The following is a 21,876-nucleotide window of genomic DNA, read 5'->3' as shown; positions in this document are numbered from 1 at the left end:
CAAAAAATGTAAAATTAGTCAAGTGTGGTGGTATGTACCTGTTGTCCCAGCTACTCCGGAGGCTGAGGCAGGAGGATTGCTTGAGCCCAGGAGTTCAAGGTTGCAGTGAGCTATGATTACACCACTGCACTCCAGCCTGGGCAACAGAGGGAGATCCTGTCTCTAAAAATAACAGGCCAGGCGAATAACAGGCCAGGTGCACTGTTGAGAGGCTGAGGAGGGTGGATCGCTTGAGTCCAGGAGTTAGAGACCAGCCTGGACAACATTGCAAAACTGCATCTGTACAAAAAAAACAAAAACAAAAGCAAAAATTAGCCAGATACGGTTGCATGCCTGTAGTCCCAGCTACTCAGGAGGCTGAGGTGGATAGATTGCCTGAGCCTGAGGGAGGCAGAGGTTGCAGTGATCACATCACTGCACTCCAGCCTGGGTGACAAAGCCAGACCCTATCTCAAAATAATAACCTTTTTTTTAAAAAAAAGAACGGAACAATGCAAACATCTGATAAGAGGATCCCAAGAAGTACTGTGTTTAGTAAGTTAATGACTTGCCAACAAATGGAGACTTTCAGTTATATCTAATGGAAAACTTCCTTCATATACTAGGCTATTTGCCTAGCAGGACCTGAAATCGCTACTCATTTAGGTCCTTTTGACAATAAGTATTATTTATAAATAATGCAAGATTACTCTGCTTTCATTTCTTTCCTTGAAAAGGTTAACTTTTATAAAGAAAAATTCAGACCCTAAACTGTTGAAGATGTCATTAGTTTCTAAGATGACCTACTATAGCTTGGGGCCAACAGGCTGATATGAAACACCTAGCCCAGAAGGCGGCATACAAGTAGTTTTTTTTTTTTTTTTACGTTAAAATGTATTCATTCATTGCACAAATATTTATTTAGTGTTCCAGGCGCTGAAAGAAGAAGCTAAAAAGAGGAAGATACAGGGAAGGTGTGGGGGTAGGGGGTGGGGGCGTGAGGGTTGAAAATTTACCTGTTGGGCATAGTGTTCAGTATTTGGGTGATGAATACACTAAAAGCCCAGACTTCACTACTATGCAATATATGCATGTAAGAAATCTGCATTTATACTCCCTAAATATATATATTTTTAATGTTTAAAGATACAATTTCCTTGGGTTATATACTTTAATAGATAAGGAGTCCTGAGATCTATATAACTAGGCTATGGGGAATTATGATGTATGACTAATACATGTGATACAGGATATGTTTGCACTTGTATTTCTCTTGGGCTTCTTGAATTGGCGTTTCTGTCTTTTGCTGACTTTGCCAATAATCTAGTTTCCTGTGATTATTTCCTTAAGTAGTCCTCCTGAACTGTACTCTTTCTCTTATTTTTCTCAAAGTCAGATTGCATAAATGTTAGACTTTCTAGTATTTTCTCACAGGTTCCTGGGGCTCTATCAAATTTTTCTCCCATTTTTCTCTCTGATGTTCAAACTGGAAAATTTGTATTGATTAATCTTTAAGTTCACTGACCCTTTCCTTTCTCATTACCATACTGCTATTGGGTCCATTCAGTGTATTTTTAAATTTCAGTTATTATATTCTTTAGTTCTGAATTTTCCATTTGATTCCTCCTTATATCTTCTATTTAATGGCTGAAACTTTCTCCCTTTCCAGTCCCTCGTATCGTATTTGCCCATAGTTGTTATAGCATTTTCATAACTGCTTTAATGTCTTTGTGAGATAATTCCAACATCTGTGTCATCTCGTCACTGACGTCCATTGAACGATCATTGTCCACACAACTTCAGATTTTCCTCATTCTTTATGTGTCAACTAATTTTGAATTGTATTCCAGATATTTTGTCTATTATGTTATGAGACACTGGGTCTTGTTTATATCCTATGGAGAATGTTGACATTGTTGTTTTAGGGGACCATAGTTAGTTAGGTTCAACAGTTGCAAGTTTCCATGAGCCTTCTGTGAGCTGCAGTTCTGATACCAGTTCAGTTTTCAAGTCTTCTTGCAGGGCTATTTGCATCTGTCCCATGTGTGCACTACACATTAACCAGTCTGAGACTTGGGTAATGGAATATGCCACTGTTAAGTTCTCAAAGTATGTAGACTGTTAAGAGCAGATCCTCAAATGCACAGCTCAGGAATAAGCTTATAAACACAAATAACTTTAAGAGGTTGCTTTCCTGAGCTTATCTCACTCTGCAATGTTCCAAGTATTTTTTAGTAGGCTGGACACAAGTAGTTTTAAGTCAATATTGGTTGCTTCTGTGTTCACAGTTCTGGAATGGGAAGTGAGGAGATAACCCAGCAGGCAGATCCTGAGGCAAGCAGTGCTGCGGAGTGCTTTCATAGTTACGGATTGACCCCGCTACTGATACAGAGAATAATGTTAAGAAAAAAACCTACTGCAACCTATTTATTTTAATTTAATTTAATTTTTTGAGATGGAGTCATGCTCTGTCACCCAGGCTGGAGTGCTGTGGCGTGATCTCCACTCATTGCAACCTCCACCTCCCAGGTTCAAGCAATTCTTGTGCCTCAGCCTCTCAAGTAGCTGAGATCACAGGCGTCTGCCACCACACCCAGCTAATTTTTGTATTTTTAGTAGCGATGGGGTTTCACCATGTTGGCCAGGCTGGTCTTGAACTCCTGACCTCAAGTGATCCACCCGCCTTGGCCTCCCAAAGTGCTGGGATTACAGGTATGAGCCACCGCACCCAGCTGCACCCTGTTGTTAAATTGTTTTTTTGAAAGAGTATTGGAATATTTTTCTCAGTTCTACATAATTAACATGCCTAAAAAGTACATGCAAGGCGTTACCATTATAGAGACTCTAATAATGGGTCCTAGGCCCTGGAGGAATGGGAGAGAGGCAGCTTTCTTAGACTCTGCAAGTGACCATTCACATGTAGCATTCACTCTGCAGGTTAGATAAGTATATTGCTCATACATTAAGCTCTTATTTTGAAAATAGAGCCTTTTGAAGTACTTTTTCTTCTTGATTTTACGTAGCTAATTTAATGAAGTTTAATATCTTCTCATAGAACAACTTTGACTTTATTTTTATTTTATTTTTGAGTCAGGGTCTCCCTTTGTCACCCAGGCTGGAGTGCAGTGGTGCCATCTCGGTTCACTGCAGCCGTGACCTCTTGGGTTCAAGCAATCCTCTTGCCTCAGTCCCACAAATAGCTGGGACTATAAGCATGTGCCACCACACCTGGCTAATTTTTCTATTTTTGGTAGAAGTTGAGTTTCACCATGTTGCCCAGGCTGGCCTCGAACTCGTGAGCTCAAACGATCTGCCCACCTCTGCCTCCCAAAGTGCTAGGATTATAGGCATCAGCCACTGTGCCTGGCCAGAACTTTGACTTTAGATAAGGGAAAAACTGTAAAATTCCAGTTTAAGGAACCTTTCAAATTGTGTTTTTGAAATGTTTTAAACTCTCTCTAGATTTGAAGCCAACAGGAAACCAGCTGGTCCATTTTGAAGGGAAACTTTACTGAACAGCCACAAGAATAAAGAATTGGTTTGCCCTTATTCCAGTGTTCAGACGTGAGATCATAATGGTGTTTCAGTATATTTTCTGAATCACTGGTCTCTCCAACTAAGCAATTTAGTGATTTCTTTGTGAACAGCTTTCTTAAGGTAAAACTACCAAAACTGTACCTATAAAAAAGAAACCAAATTAACAGAGAACCCCAACAGTTCTAAAGAAGTATTCCTGAAATGTGAGATGCTAACTGAAAATTTTGGTGTCAGAATTAATCCTAAGGTATTAATTGTTGCTAAATGTTAAGTCTAATGGAGGAGAAATGTGATATCTTAGATTTGAAGATTAAAGAAAGGAACTTTTTTTTTTCAAAATTAATGTGCAAAGTATTGAGAGGTATGGGTATTTGGAATTTATTATAAGTTGAAGTTGTGTAGGGTATTCTAATAGGAGCATTTATTACACTTGATGAAAGGAGTATATGAAGAAGCTACAAAGAGAACAGGGAAGATTGACAAAAATCAAAAACATTTTACTTCCTAAGTTGTATTTCTTTTTTTCTTTTTTTTTTGAGACAGAGTTTCACTCTTGTTACCCAGGCTGGAATGCAGTGGTGTGATGTCAGCTCACTGCAGCCTCTGCCTCCTGGGTTCAAGCGATTCTCATGCCTCAGCCTCCCTAGTAGCTGGGATTACAGGCATGTGCCACCACGCCTAGCTAATTTTGTATTTTTAGTAGAGACATGGTTTCTCCATGTTGGTCAGGCTGGTCTCAAACTCCCAGCCTCAGGTGGTCCACCTGCCTCAGCCTCCCAAAGTGCTGGGATTACAGGCGCGAGCCACCGTGCCTGGCCCTAAGTTGTATTTCATACTGCTCTAGAAAGACAGATTATTAAAGGAGCAGCTCATAAAATAGAAGAAGCAAGAATGTTCTCAGATTCAAATTTATAATACTTATGTTTTATTATAAAAATTTATTTTTGGTATCTAAGAAAAAAGAAAATTGTAAAAAGAAAATTATTCGAGACCCTGCTTCACTGCTTTTGGGCATATACCTAGAAGTAGAATTGCTGGATCGTATAATTCTAAATTTTTGAGGAACAGCCGTACTGTTTTCCACAGCAGCTACACCATTTTACATTCCTACCAACAGTGTACTAGGGTTCCACTTTCTCCACATCCTCACCAACCCAACACTGATTTTGTTTTTCGATAGTGCCATCCTAGTGGATGTGAGGTGGTGTCTCACTGTGGTTTTGGTTTGCATTTCCTTGATGATAATGATGTTAAACATCTTTTCAAGTGCTTAGCGCCTGTTTGTTTCTCTTCTTTGGGAAAATGTCTATTCAAGTACTTTGCTCATTTTTAAATTGTTATTGTTGAGTTATAGGAGTTATTTATATATTCTAGATATTAATCCCTTATCAGATAGATGATTTGCAAATATTTTCTCCTGTTCCATGGATTGCCTTTTCACTCTGTTGATTGTGTCCTTTGGCACATGGAAGTTTTTCATTTTTATGTAGTCCACCTAATCTGTTTTTTCTTTTGTTACCTGTGCTTTTTTGTTGTCATATTCAAGAAATCATTGCAGATCCAATGTCACAAAGGTTTTCTCCTTTTTTTTTTGAGACGTCTCACCCTGTCACCTAGGCTGGGGTGCAATGGAGCAGTCTTGGCTCACCACAACCTCCGCCTCCCTGGTTCAAGTGGTTTTCCTGTCTTAGCCTCTGGAGTAGCTGGACTGCAGGTATGCACCACCATGCCTGGCTAATTTTGTATTTTTAGTAGAGATGGGGTTTTGCCATGTTGACCAGGCTGGTCTCAAACTCCTGGCCTCAAGTGATCTGCCCACCTTGGCCTCCCAAAGTGCTGGGATTATAGGCATGAGCCACCATGCCTGGTCATTACATTGATTTTTGTGTGTTGAACCATCTTTGCATTCCAGGATCTCTTCAATTTTTTTTTTTTTTTTTTCTCAAGACAAAATCTTGCTTCATCAACCAGGCTGGAGTGCAGTGGCATGATCTCGGCTCACTACAACCTCTGCCTCCTGGGTTTAAGCAGTTCTCATGCCTCAGCCTTCTGAGTAGCTGGGATTACAGGCGTCCACCACCACATCCAGCTAATTTTTGTATTTTTAGTAGAGACAGGGGTTTTGCCATGTTGGCCAGTCTGTTCTCAAACTCCTGGCCTCAAGTGATCCACCCGCATTGGCCTCCCAAAATGCTGGGATTACAGGCATGAGCCACCCCCTTGGCCTCTTCAATTTTTAAATAGTGTTGTTCAAAGAGAAGTTTTTAAGTTTATGAAGTTCCTGTGATCAGTTTTTTTAATGGACCATGTTTTTGGTATTGTATAATATCTAAGAAATTTTTGCCTAACCCAAGGTCACAAAGAATTTTTTCAAGTTTTATAGTTTTATATTTTATAGAAGTTTTATATTTTTAATTTATGTATAGATTATGAGATATGGGTTGAGATTTATTTATGTTTGTATATGGTTATCCAATTGTTTCAGCACCATTTATTTAAAAGACTGTTATTTCTCCTTTGAATTATCATACCTTTGGACCTTTTATAATTATCTTCATTTTAATAATTTTCAGATATTTTCATCTCTTTGTGTAGATCTACATTTCTCTCTGGGATCATACTCTCACTTAAAGAACTTTCTTTAATATTTCTTGTAGGACACATCTTCTAGTAATAAATTATCTGAGCTCTTGTTTACCTGAAAAACTCTTTATTTCACCTTCATTTTGAAAGATATTTTTCCTATGTGTAGAATTCTAGGATGAGAATTGTTTTCTTTCAACACTGTCACTCCACTGTCTTCTGGATTGCATCGTCTATGATGGAGTATTACTATACAGTAGTCCCTCCTTAACCACAGGGGATATATTGCAATACTCCCAGTGGATGCCTGAAGCCATGGATAGTACTGAACCCTATATGTAGGGTTTATGTTTATGTTTTTTTCTGTAGATACATACCTGTGATAAAGTTTAATTTCTACAGTAGGCACAGTAAGAGATTAACAACATGAACTAATAATAAAATAGGACAATTATAGGAATATACTGTAATAAAAGGTGAATGTGGTCTCTCCCTCTCTCAAAATATTTTATCATACTGTAATATTTTCAGACTACAGTTGACAACGTGGAACTGGAACCACAGAAAGAGAAACAATGAATAAGGAGCTACTGTAATTATATATGTTTTTGTACTTTTTGCATCTGTGGTTTCATGCCTTTTATTTTTTGAAAATACTCAGCCTTTATGTCTTCAGATATTTCCTCTGCCCTTCCCTCTTCTCCTTCTATGATTCTAGTTAAACATTCGTTAGACAGTTTACATGGCCCTTCATATCTTAGAAACTCTTTTTCTTTTTTCTCTTTGTGTTTCAGTTTGGCTGATTTCTCTTGGTCTGTTTTCATGTTCACTGACTTTATGCAGCTATGTCAAGTTTACTGAGCCTGTCAAAGGCATTCTTCACCTCTGTTGTTATGTTCTGTATTTCTAACATTTCTATTGAATTCTTTCCCATAGTTTTCATTGCTCTGCTAAAATTCACAATCTGAGTGAACGTGATGTCCTTCTTTCCACTAACACCTTTAACATGGCTATCTTACTTCCTTCTTTGATTTATTCAAGATCAAGATCAGATTAATCTCTGAGTATGATTCTGTTGATTGCTTTCTCTCTTGACAGTGAAAAGTGTTTTTTCCCTTGCTTTTTGATACATCTTGTAATTTTTTTTTTCATTGAATGCCAAACATTGTGTGGAGGACAGTAATGATGAACACTATCTCCTCCTAGAAATGGGTATGACTCTTCTGCTAGGCTGTTAATATGAAAGTTAGTGCATTTGGGGGTTGAAATGGATTTTGATTTTGTTGTTGGTATGGTTACTATGAGTATGCTATAGCCTTTAAACACCTCTAGCATTACCTTGTGCTTAGGGTTGCTAGAGGGTTCTACTAACTGCTCGACACTCATCTTTTGTTTTTTTTGTGTGTGTGTGCACACCTCAAAGAAGTTCTGTCTCTACAGTCTTGACCTTCCTGCAATGGAAGGCTGCTATAATAGAGGACAGAATGGTGTTCTCTGTTGTTTTTGTCCAGCCTCAGTCTTGGGTAGACCCTTTGTCCCAGGATCTCAGAAATGAGGCTTTCTCAGTGATCCTGCCCCTCTCCCAGTAGCAGGTAAGTTCAGCCTTGTGATAGTTGAGAGTCTTGTGTAGGAGTTTCCTGCCTCTGTCCCACAGGTTAGAGACCTCTGAATCCAGGACTATTTTCTGTTCCTCTCACAGAGTTACAGTGTTTTATTCTCTTTGCCCCCAGCCATAACAGGTCTTTGCCTGAATCCAGGTTAAGTGGGAGAATGACAGGATTTAGGGATATCCTTCTCCCATTGGTTTAAGATTTTGGTCCTGTGGAGAAGAAGGGTCTTGGCTAGACTTTGTGAATTTCCCAAATGGAAGTCTCTCTCCTCATCCAGGATCCTTTCTCTAGTCTCTCTCTCTGCCTCTCCAATCTTTCTCCTGAGAACCTGATAGAAGTCTGTGGTAAAGTGCCTGCAAAAGGGTACAAATTCCCTTTTGTATCTCTGGCTCCCAAGAGCCTTAGAAATGCTTGTGGTAGCCATCTTGCTCATAAGTACCACTCCAAACATGAAATTGTGAAGTTATCTTCTTGATACAGGTAGAAAATAAAATGATTACACTTACCTAGATTTTATCATTAACGTATGGTATATTTCAAGATTTTACCAGAGTTGTATCTTAAACTTGAGCTTCCTTGGGTCTAAATACCAACCAAATATGAAAGTACTGGAAAATGCTAGGATGAATTTGAAGAATCTACTAACCTACTTTAAACATATACTTCAACAATCAAGGGTTTTAAAATAATTGATGTGGTGTTATAACTACCTAGACTACTCATATAAAAAGTACTTCTGCCAATCAGTATTAACTTGTAAATTACACCAAAACAAGGCAACTTGTTCAGGAATACCAACCTTTTCTTAAACAGGTTTGTTGTAGATTCTCCATGTTCCAGGTCTACAGTGTTTTATAGATGAAATCCCTGTTATCGTATATGCATGCCTGATAAGTTTAAAATGGGAGTCAAGAAACTCCATATGATTCTACTACCCAAAACTAGTGTGAAATTCCATCCCTGATGTCAGAGCTAAAATATTTATATTTGTGGGTTTTATTAATGTTGAAAATTTTATTAAAATTAGTGTTATAAAATTTACTACTCATTAATTGATTTGATCTGAGGTTAGCCTTGCACTTATTTCATAGTGAATACCTTTACTTTTCATTTAGTCAGCGCATTGGCTAAGCATGCACAGATTGGCAAGCACCAGGTTTTGCTGGTAAGTGAAAGGATGGGTGTAATAACTGGAAAATACTCGTTGGAGAAAACTTGAATCAATGAAAGGAAAAAATGCAATCTAGTAAACGGATTCTGAATATAGAAAAAATTGGACAAAAATTCATAGAAAAAAATGAGAATCTGATTGAGAAGAAGAGCTCATCACAGAAAAGCCAGCTTGATTAGAACAGGAAATGTAATCCACGTACTTCAATTCAGGAAGATGGGGCAAATTGATAGGCTACATAGTGTGGGTTTAAAAAATTATGTTTATTAGTTTGCTTGAGTTGTCCTAAAAAATGCTGTAGACTGCATGGCTTAAACTATAGAAATCTATTTTCTCATAGTTCTGGAGGCTAGAAGTCTGAGATCAAGGCGTCTGCAGGGTCATTTCTTCTGAGGCCTCTCTCCTCGTCTTGTAGATGGCTGTCATCTCTTTTTATGTTCATGTGTCTGTGTCCTAATCTCCTCCTCTTGTAAGGACATCATTTATACTGGATTATGGCCCACCCTAATGACCACATTAAACCTTAATTACCTCTTTAAAGACTCTATCTCCAAATACAGTCATACTGTGAGATCCTGGGAGTTAGAATTTCGATATATGAGTTTTGGAGGGACACAGTTCGGCCTCATGCACGGAATCGAAGAGGCAATCAGGGCCGGGCACGATGGCTCACGCCTGTAATCCCAGCACTTTGGAAGGCCAAGGCGGGTGGATCACCTGAGGTCAGGAGTTAGCGACCAGCCTGGCCAACATGGTGAAACCCTATCTCTACTAAAAATACAAAAAAAAAAAAAAAAAAAAAAAAAATAGCTGGGCATGGTGGCAGGTGCCTGTAATCCCAGCTACTTGGGAGGCTGAGGCAGGAGAATCGCTTGAACCTGGAAGGCGGAGGTTGCATGAGCTGAGATTGTGCCATTGCGCTCCAGCCTGGCCAACAAGAGCAAAACTCCATCTCAAAGAAAGAAAGAAAAGGCAGAATGTAGGGATCCTCTTGAACAGTACTGTTCAGCAGAACTTTTTGTCATGATGAAATGTTCTGTATCTTTGCTGTCCAGGGTGGTAGCCACCAGTCGTGTGTGGCTGTTGAGTGCATGAAATGTGTCTCAAATTCAAAGCTGAATTTTTTACTTTAATTTTGAACTATTACATTTAAATAGCCACATGCTAATATTTGGATAATACAGATCTTGACTGATCTGTTTATTTGACATATAAAAAACTGAGAACCAAAGTGCTTGAGTGTTGGGTCTGAGGTTACACAGATAATTACTGAATACTTGTGATGTAAGCAGGTTATAAAATGCTTGATGGATTTTACTGTCTAGTGACTATAAAATGAAACCCAGATAAATAGAATAGAAAAACACCCTCATTTTAAAATTATTTCTCCTGCTATAAATATGTGGTAATCCATTTTACTTTATAATTGTGTGATTTTGACAAATGGATTTAGGAGTAAATAATCGTTTTTTCTTCTAGTTAATTTTTAAAGGGGTTTGCTATTGACATATAACAAGTGTTTAAATTAGTTCACTAAGATTTCAATTGTCAGATTGAAGTTTCCATTTAAATAAAACGCATCTCTGTAGGGGAAAAACTGGTAGGTGATTTAAAGAAAAATCTATAATTCAGTTAGAGCAGGTGAATCCATGCATGCTTTGCTCAGAAGACATGAATCTGAAAAATCATTTCACAAAGGAAGAATAAGAAAAGAGCTTTCTTTTTCAGGATAGAAATGGATTGTTAAATTAATAGCTTAGTTTGTTGCTTGATTCTATCCTTTCATGTCTTGATGATATTTTCTCACTTAGTAAATTTTAGGAATATTTTTAACTTTTCATTTTAAACTAATTTTAGACTTACAGAAAAATCACAAAAACTGTACAGAGTGCCCGTATACACTTCACCCAGCTTCCCTTAATGTTAACATCTTGTATAACCATAATACAATGATCAAATCCAGGACAGTAGCATTGATAAAATACTACTAACTAACCCTCAGTTTTCACCAATGTTCCCTTTCTGTTCTAGGAACCTACCTAAGATCCCACCTTGCATTTAACTGTTATTTCCTGTTTCCTTCATTTTCTTCACATGTTTGAAGAGTTACAGTTATTTTACAGATTGTCCCTCAGTTTGGGTTTATATGATATTTTCTCATTATTTGACTGAAGTTACGCATTTATTGCAAGAATACTACAGACACAATCTTGTGTCGTTCTCTGTACATCATATCGGGGGTTTGTGATGCTGATATGTCATATTTCTGGTGATAAGCTTTAGAAATCTTGGTGACGAAAACTATGCTTTTTAAATAAAATATATACTAACATTACTATAAAATATCAATCCATCAAATTTACCCTAGAATACAAATGACTTATCAAACCCCCAAAAAATGGTGATTGAAGAAAGCTATAAGCCTCACTAGTTAGTTAATGGGATGAGGTTAGTAGAATTTTACTAATAGAAATAAACTTCAGTAATGAGAAAGAGAAACAACCTTTTTCTAATGAGGCAATTCTTTCTTTATTGGGAAGTTAAGAAAGGAATTTTCAAGAGGAGTCTTTCCAACTAAAAGAATTGTCTTGTGGTAGAAAATTGTTTTAGTTGAGATACTTAACTGTAGTAACTTATCAAGTAGAATATTAAATGAGGAAAAAAGGTGATTGCTTTAGTCTTCTTCTATTTATGACACTGGAATTATATCAGAAGTCAAGTCTTTAGAACCAGTTTCTAGGCATAGCCTTTCCTATGAAATCAGTTTATTGTAACAAATGTTTGTATTTTTGACATTTTAAGTTCCCGAATAAGATGAAATAATAACAATTTCAAAAGAAATACTACATTACATATCCCAAACCTTATGACATTTAAGCATCCTCATATGTTTTCATTAAGGAATAGCATTGTACTTTAGGGTCTGACACACGTAAAAAATATAATACATTGTTAGGTTTTTTTAATAGATGTTTTTCAGGCTATAATGTTTATTCCTTAAAAGAGAATGGGTGGAAACTCTTCTGTAGATAACTGTATCTGTCATAATGAAAGTGGGAAACATTCCACGTTAAACCTGGTACTTGGGTACTTTTTGTATTTCTTCACTTTCCAGGTTTTCTTTACTAGGAATATTTTGGTGAAGTATTTGTGTTTTTTAGTATTTTGGGGTTGTCTTTGAAAACACTCTTAGGGCTGGTCGCAGTGGCTCACGCCTGTAATCCCAGTACTTTGGGAGGCTGAGGCAGGTGGATCACCTGAGGTCAGGAGTTCAAGACCAGCCTGGCCAACATGGCGAAACCCCGTCTGTACTAAAAAAAATACAGAAATATTAACTGGGCATGGTGGCGTGCGCTTGTAGTCCCAGCTACTCGGGAGGCTGAGGCAGGAGAATTGCTTGAACCCAGGAGGCGGAGGCTGCAGTAAGCCAAGATTGCGCCACTACACTCCAGCCTGGGCGACAGAGCGAGACTCCATCTCAAAAAAGAAAAGAAAAGAAAACATTCTTAGATTATAAACCCTACAATAGAACTGAGTCTTACTGTCCCTTCAAGGTAACAGTAGTTGGTGTAATGGATAGAATTTTCTTTTTGTTTTATTTTAGTTCAGCAATCAGCAAACATTGGGAGGCTGAACTGGCTACCCTCAAAGGAAATAATGCCAAACTCACTGCAGCCCTGCTGGAGTCCACTGCCAATGTGAAACAATGGAAACAGCAACTTGCTGCCTATCAAGAGGAAGCAGAACGTCTGCACAAGCGGGTAATTTCAGGGCTGATGTCTATAGGGATTTAGGGCTAACAGGTTTTCTTGATCAGAAGAAATTTGCATGTAGATTCAGCACAGGGATATCTTCTAGTTCTAGGATGTCAGAACATAGATATGGGTTGTATTATATGCGTTTGTTTGATTAAGAAAAATATTTTCCATAGTTTAATGAGAATGAAGAATATACGCCTTTTGAAGTCAACAAACCATGTTGATTCCCCATATTATCTATGGGGACTAGCAGTAATGCACAAAGTACGTAAAAGCACTAATGTATTAGTGCTAGTTGATCAGTACTGACATGGTAGTTAAAGTTTATGCTGAGAAAAAATTCAAGGAGTAGTTTAATTAGAATTTGAGCTTTGGGTGTTGATGGTGAAGCGGAAATGCTTTTTTCCTGAGTTGTCCTGGGGAGGGGATTCTCCATTTCTGGTTTACAAGACCAGAGTATTCCAGAGTGTGAATTCCAGTTCTGCCGGTTATTATCTGTATGATCTTTGATAAGTTATTTCCTTCTTCCAGCTCAGTATTCTCATCTGTAAAATAGGAATAATAAGTACTCTGTACAATTCCTGTGAAGATTAATTGAATACTTAATTGGCATGTAGTTGCACCGAGTCAAAAATATGTATTCTGTACAATTCCTATGAAAATTTTTGAGACACTTAAGTGCCATGTAATTGCACTGTCGCAGTGAGTCAATGAGCTGCTTTTATTATTTTCTTTTTAAAGAAGGAACAGTTTGAAAAATACAAGTAGAAAATTATTAACTTTGGTAATATTAGAGATTTGGTGCAGAAAAAGAAAATCAGAAATTTCAGTACCATTAATATCAGAAGCCCAGATAATTACTTGTAAAGTGTTTTAATGCTCTCAGGCCAAGAGTTTGAGATTAGCCCAGGCAACCTGGCAAGACCCCATCTCCATTTAAAAAAAAAAAAAATCTTTTTTTTTTTTTTTTTTTTTAAATTAACCAAGCATGGGGACACATGCCTGTAGTCCTAGCTACTTGGAATGCTGAGTGGGAAGGATTGGTTGAGCCCAGGAATTGGAGGCTGCAGTGAATTATGATGGCTCTACTGCACTCTAGCTTGGGTGACAGAACAAGACTCTGTCTCTAAAAAACAAAAAAAAAAGAAGAAGATTTTTGTTTAAAATTCAAGGCATAGAAGTGCTTCACCCAACAGATGCCTTTAATTTCTCCTTTTAAAAAGAATTCCAAGCTGGGCACATTGGCTCACACCTATAATCCCAGCACTTTGGGAGGCTAAGGAGGGTGGATTGCTTGAGCCCAGGAGTTCAAGACCAGCCTGGACAATATGGTGAAACCCCATCTCCACTAAAAATACAAAAATTAGCTAGGTGTGATGGCATGTCCCTATAGTTCCAGGTACTTAGGAGGCTGAGGTGGGAACATCACTTGAGCCTAGGAGGCAGAGGCTGAAGTGAGCTGAGATCACGCCACTGTGTACTCCAGCTTAGGTAACAGAGCAAGGCCTTGTCTCGGGGGGGGGAAAAAAAAAAAAGAAGAGGAAATGGAGTTGAGACAGAGCAGAAATGTTAGAAACTTGAGTAAACGTTATTCTATCCTATGTATAAAAATTAACTTATGAGAGGTGGGGGAAAGGAGAGTTGTTTAATGGGTATAGGCTTTCAGTTTTGCAAGTTAAAAAAGTTCTGGAGATCTGTTTCACAGCAATGTGAATATAAATACTTAACACTATTGAACTATACACTTAAAATGACTAAGATGATAAATTTTATGATATATGTTTTTTACCACAATAAAAAAAAATTTATGACAATTGTCATAGCCAGAAAATATTAAGGAGCTATCATGTCTCCTTATTGTGTAATCTCTGCCCTTAAGAAATTTTCTCTTTAAATAGTCAATTGAATATTAAAGAACTTAAGAAGCATAATATATTTATTTACTCACATATTTTCAGTTTCCATTGTGCTTCTTTCCTGTAGATCTGAATTTCTATCAGGTATTGTTTCCCTTCAGCCTGAATAACCTCCTTGAGCAGTTTTTGTACTCCAAGTGTACTGCCAACCAATTATCTCCACTTTTATTTAGATAGATTTTGTCTTGATTATAAGTTACATTTTACCGTTTTTTTTCACAAAAATGACTAGTCATTTTTAATTGTGTATTGGACATTGCAAATGAGATGTTCTAGAGACCACAGATTTTGTTATTTTTGAATAATGTTGAGTTTTTGTTTCAACAGGCAGTTAAATTATTTGGAGATTATCTTGAATTTGTGGAGTTGTGTACTTATGCTTTGTTAGAATTCATGTATTTCAATTTTGCTGTAACTCTAGGGTAAATCACGTTGTCCTAGGAAATCTTTATCTCTAAAACATAACCCTTCCAAGGTTTCACTGACGGCGTCAGGTATTTACCAAGGCCCTCTAATTTAGCAGGGACTAGCAGAACTTCAAACTGTCATCTCTGTGTTGAGCACCATCGCAGTTTAGTTCTTTAAGTCTTCCAGCTCTTTTCCTACTCCTAGTTGTTCCAGGTGTTCTGCAGAGTCCTAAAATTCTCAGGCTTCTCAGAGAAATGACTATGGATTTCTGCTTGAGTTCAGTCAAGCAATGCAGCCAGACTGCAGAGTACCTTCAGGCAAAAATATGTGGAAATCACCCAAAGTGACTGCTTTCTTGCAGTCTTTTGCCCAATTTGATTACTCACCAGGTCCTTCAAACAGTTGACTTTTACATTTTGCCCACAATTTGCAATTGTTATCTATAGGAAAGTTACTCCAATAAAAACTATTTCATCATTATCAGAATTGGAACTCCCCTTAAGGAATTTATTATATAATGAGACAAAACAAATACACATTAAAAAATAAGTGAAGTAATTCCCAAGATTTTTGAACAGATGCTTGGTTTTGTGAACCAGAGGAGAGCCTTGAAGACTTGAGCAGATAGGAATGGCTTTCTGGAGAAAGTACATGCTGAGCTAAGAGTTAAGGGTTTGGTTAGGTCCGAATGGTTTTCAGAGGCAAGAGAGGACATCCTAGTTAAATCAACAAGTTGGGAATGAATATCACTTGTTCTTAGGACAAGAAGATTTGCCTGCTTTTAGTTGGAAGTACTCACTGAATATCTTGGGCAGTGTGGATGGTTGAGAAGGTTGGGGCCAATATACAGAGGATCTGAGGGTTTAGATCTGATATCGTAAAAAAGATGAGCTGAAAGTCTTTGAATGGTGGAATCACAGGAATGAAAGATGAATCTTAGCAATTTGCAGAATAGACAAAAATATGAAAAGGTTATAATTAAGTCCACTGGGAGGCTGTTGGTTTTGTTCAGGTCTGGGTGATAAGGGTTTGTAACGAGGCTAGTAGTATATGAGAAGAAAGGAAGAAAATTATATAAGAGAGAGAATCACAGAATGTAGAGGGTAATTTGATATTTGTAAAATGCCAGGGAGAGGGATTTACTCTGTTTCCTTAATAGTCTAGAATTTACTATCTTCTAGTAAACCAAAATTTTATGAGTACATGATATATGTAAAGAACTGTGATAGGGTGTGTGCATGCGTGTGTGTGTGTGTGTATTTATGTTGACTTCTGTCTATTACTGATTCTAGTTTTAGATGGTATAACTTGAAGGACAGTGCTCCTCTCTGTTCTCTCAAAAAATACCAAGTGCTTATTAAAAGTTATATTACTCTTTGGGCCCTCAGTAAATTCTTATTGTCTAACAAAATTTTATCTTACCCGTAAGAGACACTATTGATGTAAAGTCATTCCAGTATCTAATAATTTAAGTTGTATTTTAAGCCTATTTTCTCTTCCAGATTCTCTTACATGTTGGAAATGTATTTGAAAAAATTCTCACTTCTGCAAAGCCAGTTTTCAGAACCCATAGAATTTGAAGGCTACAGATGAAGGACAGATGGTCATATCTGATCTTGAATATGTTTTTGGAAGAAATTTTTAAAGAAGACTTTCATTATAGGGATTCTCTACTGTCATTAATCACTTAATTTAAGTTATCCTAACCTTTTCGTGACCAAGCCATGTAAATAATTATTTTTCCCTTTTCCTAGTTTTATATCTTTGAAGAATCTATTCACTCTACCTTGAGTGTCTTAATATTTCTCAAAATTAATTTTTATATATTTATTCAGAATATACTATTTACTTATTTGGGGCTATGTATTTAACAAGAAACTCTTTAAAGTTGAAATTTAAGTTAATCTGTGTTCTCATTTAATTTTAGGTGACTGAACTTGAATGTGTTAGTAGCCAAGCAAATGCAGTACATACTCATAAGACAGAATTAAATCAGACAATACAAGAACTGGAAGAGACACTGAAAGTGAAGGAAGAGGTATTTGCTGCTTTTTACTCATCTGTAATCTAGCTAACGTGTGTACAAAGTATTAGATTCCATGTCAAATTTAAAAATATTTTATGGAATAAAGTCAGGTTGTGACCTTTTTTTTAGGATGAAATTTTTCTTGAGTGGTATTAAGCTTGCTCATATTTTCCCTATCCTTATTTCTGTTATTATGAACTGTGGTGAGGCAGTCAGACCGAGATACCACCTGTTGCCTTCCAGATGAGAGTTGCATTTATACAGTCAACAGAAAATCATTAGGGGTTAAATGGATTTTAAAAGCTGTTGCTTTCTCTGGGTTCCAGTCAAAACTTTAATTCTTAGGAAAGAATTATATCCACAAAGCTTGAAGCAACATTAAAATGTTCAGATTGTTATTTCTAAGCAGTGCTGTACCAGAATCACCAAGTTAGACTTGTTGCTGTTGCTTAAGATTATTCTGTTCTAGACAACGTACATATAAAGATGAATTCATCCCTCTAAAAGTCAATATGAAGGAATGTTTTTAAAATCATCTTTTTCTAAGAACTAGAACAATAATTTCAAGGAAAAACAAGACCTTCCCTTGCCTTGATATAGTTTGAATGTTAAGACATTGCTCTGTCTTTTCTAGGAAATAGAAAGGTTAAAACAAGAAATTGATAACGCCAGAGAACTACAAGAACAGAGGGATTCTCTGACTCAGAAACTACAGGTGAGCTGTAGTAAAAATTGTTATTCACTTCTGCATAGAAAGGCATCATTTTTTCACATAGCACTGACTTTTTTTCTGAGACTCCATTTTGTAGGTTTTGGTCACTTTTCTTTTCCAGGACTTCTGATTCATGCCTAATCTTTGATTTTTAAAAAGTTACTTGATAACTTCATCTATGTAGCTTATAATTATCATAGATGGTCATTTAGAAATTGTAAATTATTTAGTAAATTCTTTTGGAAATTTCTACTTTTAATTTAAAAAAAAATACTCTGGGGTTGGGCATGGTGGCTCATGCTTGTAATTTCAGCACTTTGGGAGGCTGAGGAGGAGGATCACTTGAGCCGAGGAGGTTGAGGCTGCAGTGAGTCATAATCACACCACTGTACTCCAGCCTGGAACAGAGTGGGATCATGTCTTAATAAAAAGAAAAAGAGAGAGAGAGAAAGAAAGAAAAGAAAGAAAGAAAACCCTGAATTTAAAGAAAAATTTGCAAATTGATTTCATTCAATTTGGGAACATTATTCTTTTTTTTTTTTACAATTTACTAATGTATGAATTATACCAATAGTTGTGCCCAAATGGAACACAAGTTAGTACTCTTCGTTCTTCAGTGTAATTAATTTTACTCACTTTTTTCTGCATAAATAGCATGCTTCCTGATTCCAGTGTACAAAAAACATCATGTGTCAGTGGTAGTCAGACATGGTAAGGGAAGATTTCTCAGAATTTATTACCAAAGTCTTCTCTTGCCAGCTCAGGCAGTTTTCTTACACCCTCAGGGTTAGGTGCCTCAATAAAGAAGGGTTAGGATGACTTTGGAGTAGAAATAAGTATATGTATAGAGTGAGGAATTTGAGATAAGGCATAATAAGAGGGACTGAAAGCCCAGGATTGGAAAGAGGACCTAGATTATAATAAGAACAGCCAACATTTATTGAGTGCTTGCTACATATCAGACACTGGCCTTAGCACTTTACCCGTATTATGCATTTAATCTATGTAACAGTCATAATAACCCAGATGAAGAAACTGAAGCTTGGAGAGGTTAACTTGTCCAACCTATATTTAAATGGAGACAGTCAAATTTTAAAATCCAAATCTTTGACCACTAAGATAATGGTCAAAATACATTATTTTAGTAGTCAAAGACATGGGCTTTAAACCCCTTCATAATAATCCTTCATGAAATAAACAGATTCCTTATATAAAATGGAATATTTACCTCTCCCCTTCCCATCACTGGCTTTCAGTAGTCTGGGAAAAATGAGATCACTTGTTTTGGTTGGCCCTATTAAATGCTGTTTGTATATTTTAATCATCTATATAGATTAGTGGTCATCAACTTGGGGCACTTTTGAAGCCCAGGGGACATTTAGCAATGTGTGCAAACATTTTTTATTTTCACAATTAGTGGAGCACCACTGATATTTAGTAGACAAAGCCAGAGATGCTGCTAAGCATCGGATTATCCAACCCAAAATGTCAATAATGCCAAGGTTGAGAGATCCTGATGTAGAACTTAAATATGAAGCATGGAATCAGGGCTGGAAGAAAGGGGTAAATTCAGTCGAGTTTTGTCTTTGATTTGTTTTGGTTTTTGAGTACTTGCGATGATTCAGGCATATGTTAAGCACTTAACTTACATTAGCTCTAATTCTCACATTAACAGGTGAGGTATCCCCATTTTCAAAGAGAAGACAGCAGTTCAAAGGTGTTAGCAAGTTTAATTAAAGCACTTAGCTAGAAAGTAATGAGGCCTAGATTTATTTTATTCCAAAGTCTGTTCTTTCTGCATTACCACACTTCTTCAAGCAACAAACAGTCAAGTCATCCGTAATGATTCTTTTAAAAAATATTTTCAGTTATATACACATTTACATTGTCTCACTTATGAAGAGAAACAAAGAGATGATATATTTATATCAAATTTCTAATGTTGATAATTCTAAATGTATTTGAAGCCAGGCATAGTTGCTTATGCCTATAATCCCAGTGCTTTGGGAGATTGAGGCAGGAAGATCTCTTGAGGCCAGGAGTTCAAGGCCAACCTGGGTAACATAGCGAAATGCTGCATCTACAAAAAAATGAAACAGTAGAATTAGCTGGGAGTGGTGGTGTGCACCTGTAGTCCCAGCTGCTTGGATCACTTGAGCCTCGCTTGAGTTGGGAGTTGCGGTGAGCTATGATCATACCACTGCACTCCAGCCTGGGTGACAGAATGAGACCCTTTCTCAATAAATGTGTGAATGAATGGATTTCATCACTGATAGAGCAGTAATTGAATTTTATAGCTGGCACTTGAAATTGTGAATATAATTCTTACCCATCCTTTCACTGAATATCAAAAATATTATCAAAACAACCTACCTAGAACAGGACAGGGAAGCTTTTAGAAAACCTGAGGATGAATTCTAAAAGAACAAGCTACAGAAAATAACATATTTTTTCCAATTCAAAGAAATTTCCTCTTCTGCAGCCTTCTCCCTCCCACAGAAACATCTCCTGTTTATCAAAAGTCCCAGCACCCTTGAACCTCCATTCATAAGTTCAGTACAGAAAATTGGGATCATTAAATTCCTTGGAAAAGAATCCTGAAATTGCAGTATTTAGAGTTGGATTAGAGGTATGAATGTGGATAGAAAATGTATAGTTATTGGTAAATTAAGGATACCGTGATACAGTTTTTCTAATTTATGAGTTTTTGATATTTGGCAATATTTGGATATTTCTATTATAAATACTATGAAAAACATGCCCATTGTAAAAAAATTAGAAAAATTTCAAAAAATATACTTAGCAAGGTTAGTATAAAATCATAATTCCATAATATTAAAAAATCATAATCCTGTTATCTTAAGGCAAAGTAACTGGCATTTTCTTGTCCCAGTGTTGGTTTAGATAATATTTTCTTTACAAGAGATGGATATAGATACCACTTTTTGTTTATATACATTTTTATCTAACTTTATGTCATAAGCCCAATGGCTGCATAGAATTCTCCCATATAGAGGTATCATAGTTTTCTTCCAGCATTCCTATAGTAATGGCAGTTTATGTTGTTTCCAATGTTATGCTATAAATAAATAATATTACAACCTTTTTCATAAATCTTTGCTTTCTGATTATTCTTTAAGATAAACTTTCAAATGAGAATTGCTTGGTGTCAATGTTTTAAAATTTCTTATGCTGGGAAATTGACATCTGGAAAAGCAGGGTACCCACTGGATATTGGTACCCCCTGGACACGTTCTTTGCCATCTCTTAAGAAATGAAGTGACTCAACTGTTTAATTAATTTTTAAATTATGAATAACATTGAACAATTTTTCACATGCATTTGGTCATTACCTGTATCTTGAAGTCACAAGTGCATTTTCACCTTAGAGCATGTGGAATATCTTTGCCTGGAATTCTTTGCCCAAATCTTCAGATGGCTGGCTTCTATTTTTAGTTTAGGTCTTAGTTCAGATGTTAATTTCTCTGACTTCCCAATTTAAGCACTATGCTACAGTCCCCCACACTCCATCCCAGGTATTTTTTGTAGTATTACCATTTTTAATTTTCCTTTTAGTACTTATCACTATCTGAAATGATCTTGTTTTTTACTTCTATTTTGTTTTTAAACTATTTATTTTTATTTCAATAGGTTTTTGGGAACAGGCAGTGTTTGGTTACATAAATAAGTTCTTTAATTAAACTTTTTATTTTGAAATAATTTCAATCTTACAGAAAAGTTGAAAGAATAATACAGAAATTTTTTATATACCCTTTACTTACATTCCCCAAATGTCATTTTGGCTATATTTGCTTTGTTTTATTCTGGATGGCTCTCTTCTCTCTCTCTCTCTCTCTCTCCGTCTCCCTTCTTTTCCCTCCCTCCCTCCCTCGTAAGACAGTGGTAAGTATTCATGTATTTGTATCTAAGCACATCTAAACACAGAAAAGGTAGAGTAAAAATACAGTAGAAACGATAGAAAAGGTACAGTAAAAATACAGTAGAAAAGATAAAAATTGTACGCTTGAATAGGACACTTATCATGAATGGAACCTGTAGGACTGGAAGTTGCTCTGGGTGGGTTAGTGAGTGAGTGGTGAGTGAATTTGAAGACCTAAGATATTACCATACACTGCTATAGACTTTATCAACACTGCACTTAGACTATACTACATT

At 36.6% G+C, this 21,876-nt stretch overlaps 1 protein-coding gene across 3 annotated transcripts in view; it reads left to right on the top strand.

Annotated features, from left to right (window-relative positions):
* The window catches only part of HOMER1 (homer scaffold protein 1), a 150,161-nt gene that overhangs the window by 106,430 nt on the left and 21,855 nt on the right, over positions 1–21,876 (top strand). For all 3 annotated transcript variants that reach the window (XM_054489741.2, XM_063665435.1, XM_063665434.1), the window contains exons 6-8: positions 12,485–12,641; positions 16,890–17,000; positions 17,623–17,703. In XM_054489741.2, the coding sequence (XP_054345716.1) occupies positions 12,485–12,641; positions 16,890–17,000; positions 17,623–17,703 (349 nt within the window). The remainder of the gene's footprint in view (positions 1–12,484; positions 12,642–16,889; positions 17,001–17,622; positions 17,704–21,876) is intronic.

The sequence above is a fragment of the Pongo pygmaeus genome, chromosome 4 (assembly GCF_028885625.2).
Source record: "Pongo pygmaeus isolate AG05252 chromosome 4, NHGRI_mPonPyg2-v2.0_pri, whole genome shotgun sequence".
Lineage (NCBI taxonomy): Eukaryota > Metazoa > Chordata > Mammalia > Primates > Hominidae > Pongo > Pongo pygmaeus.
Note: the sequence above shows the minus strand (reverse complement) of the source record. Positions and strands in the feature narration are given on the sequence as shown.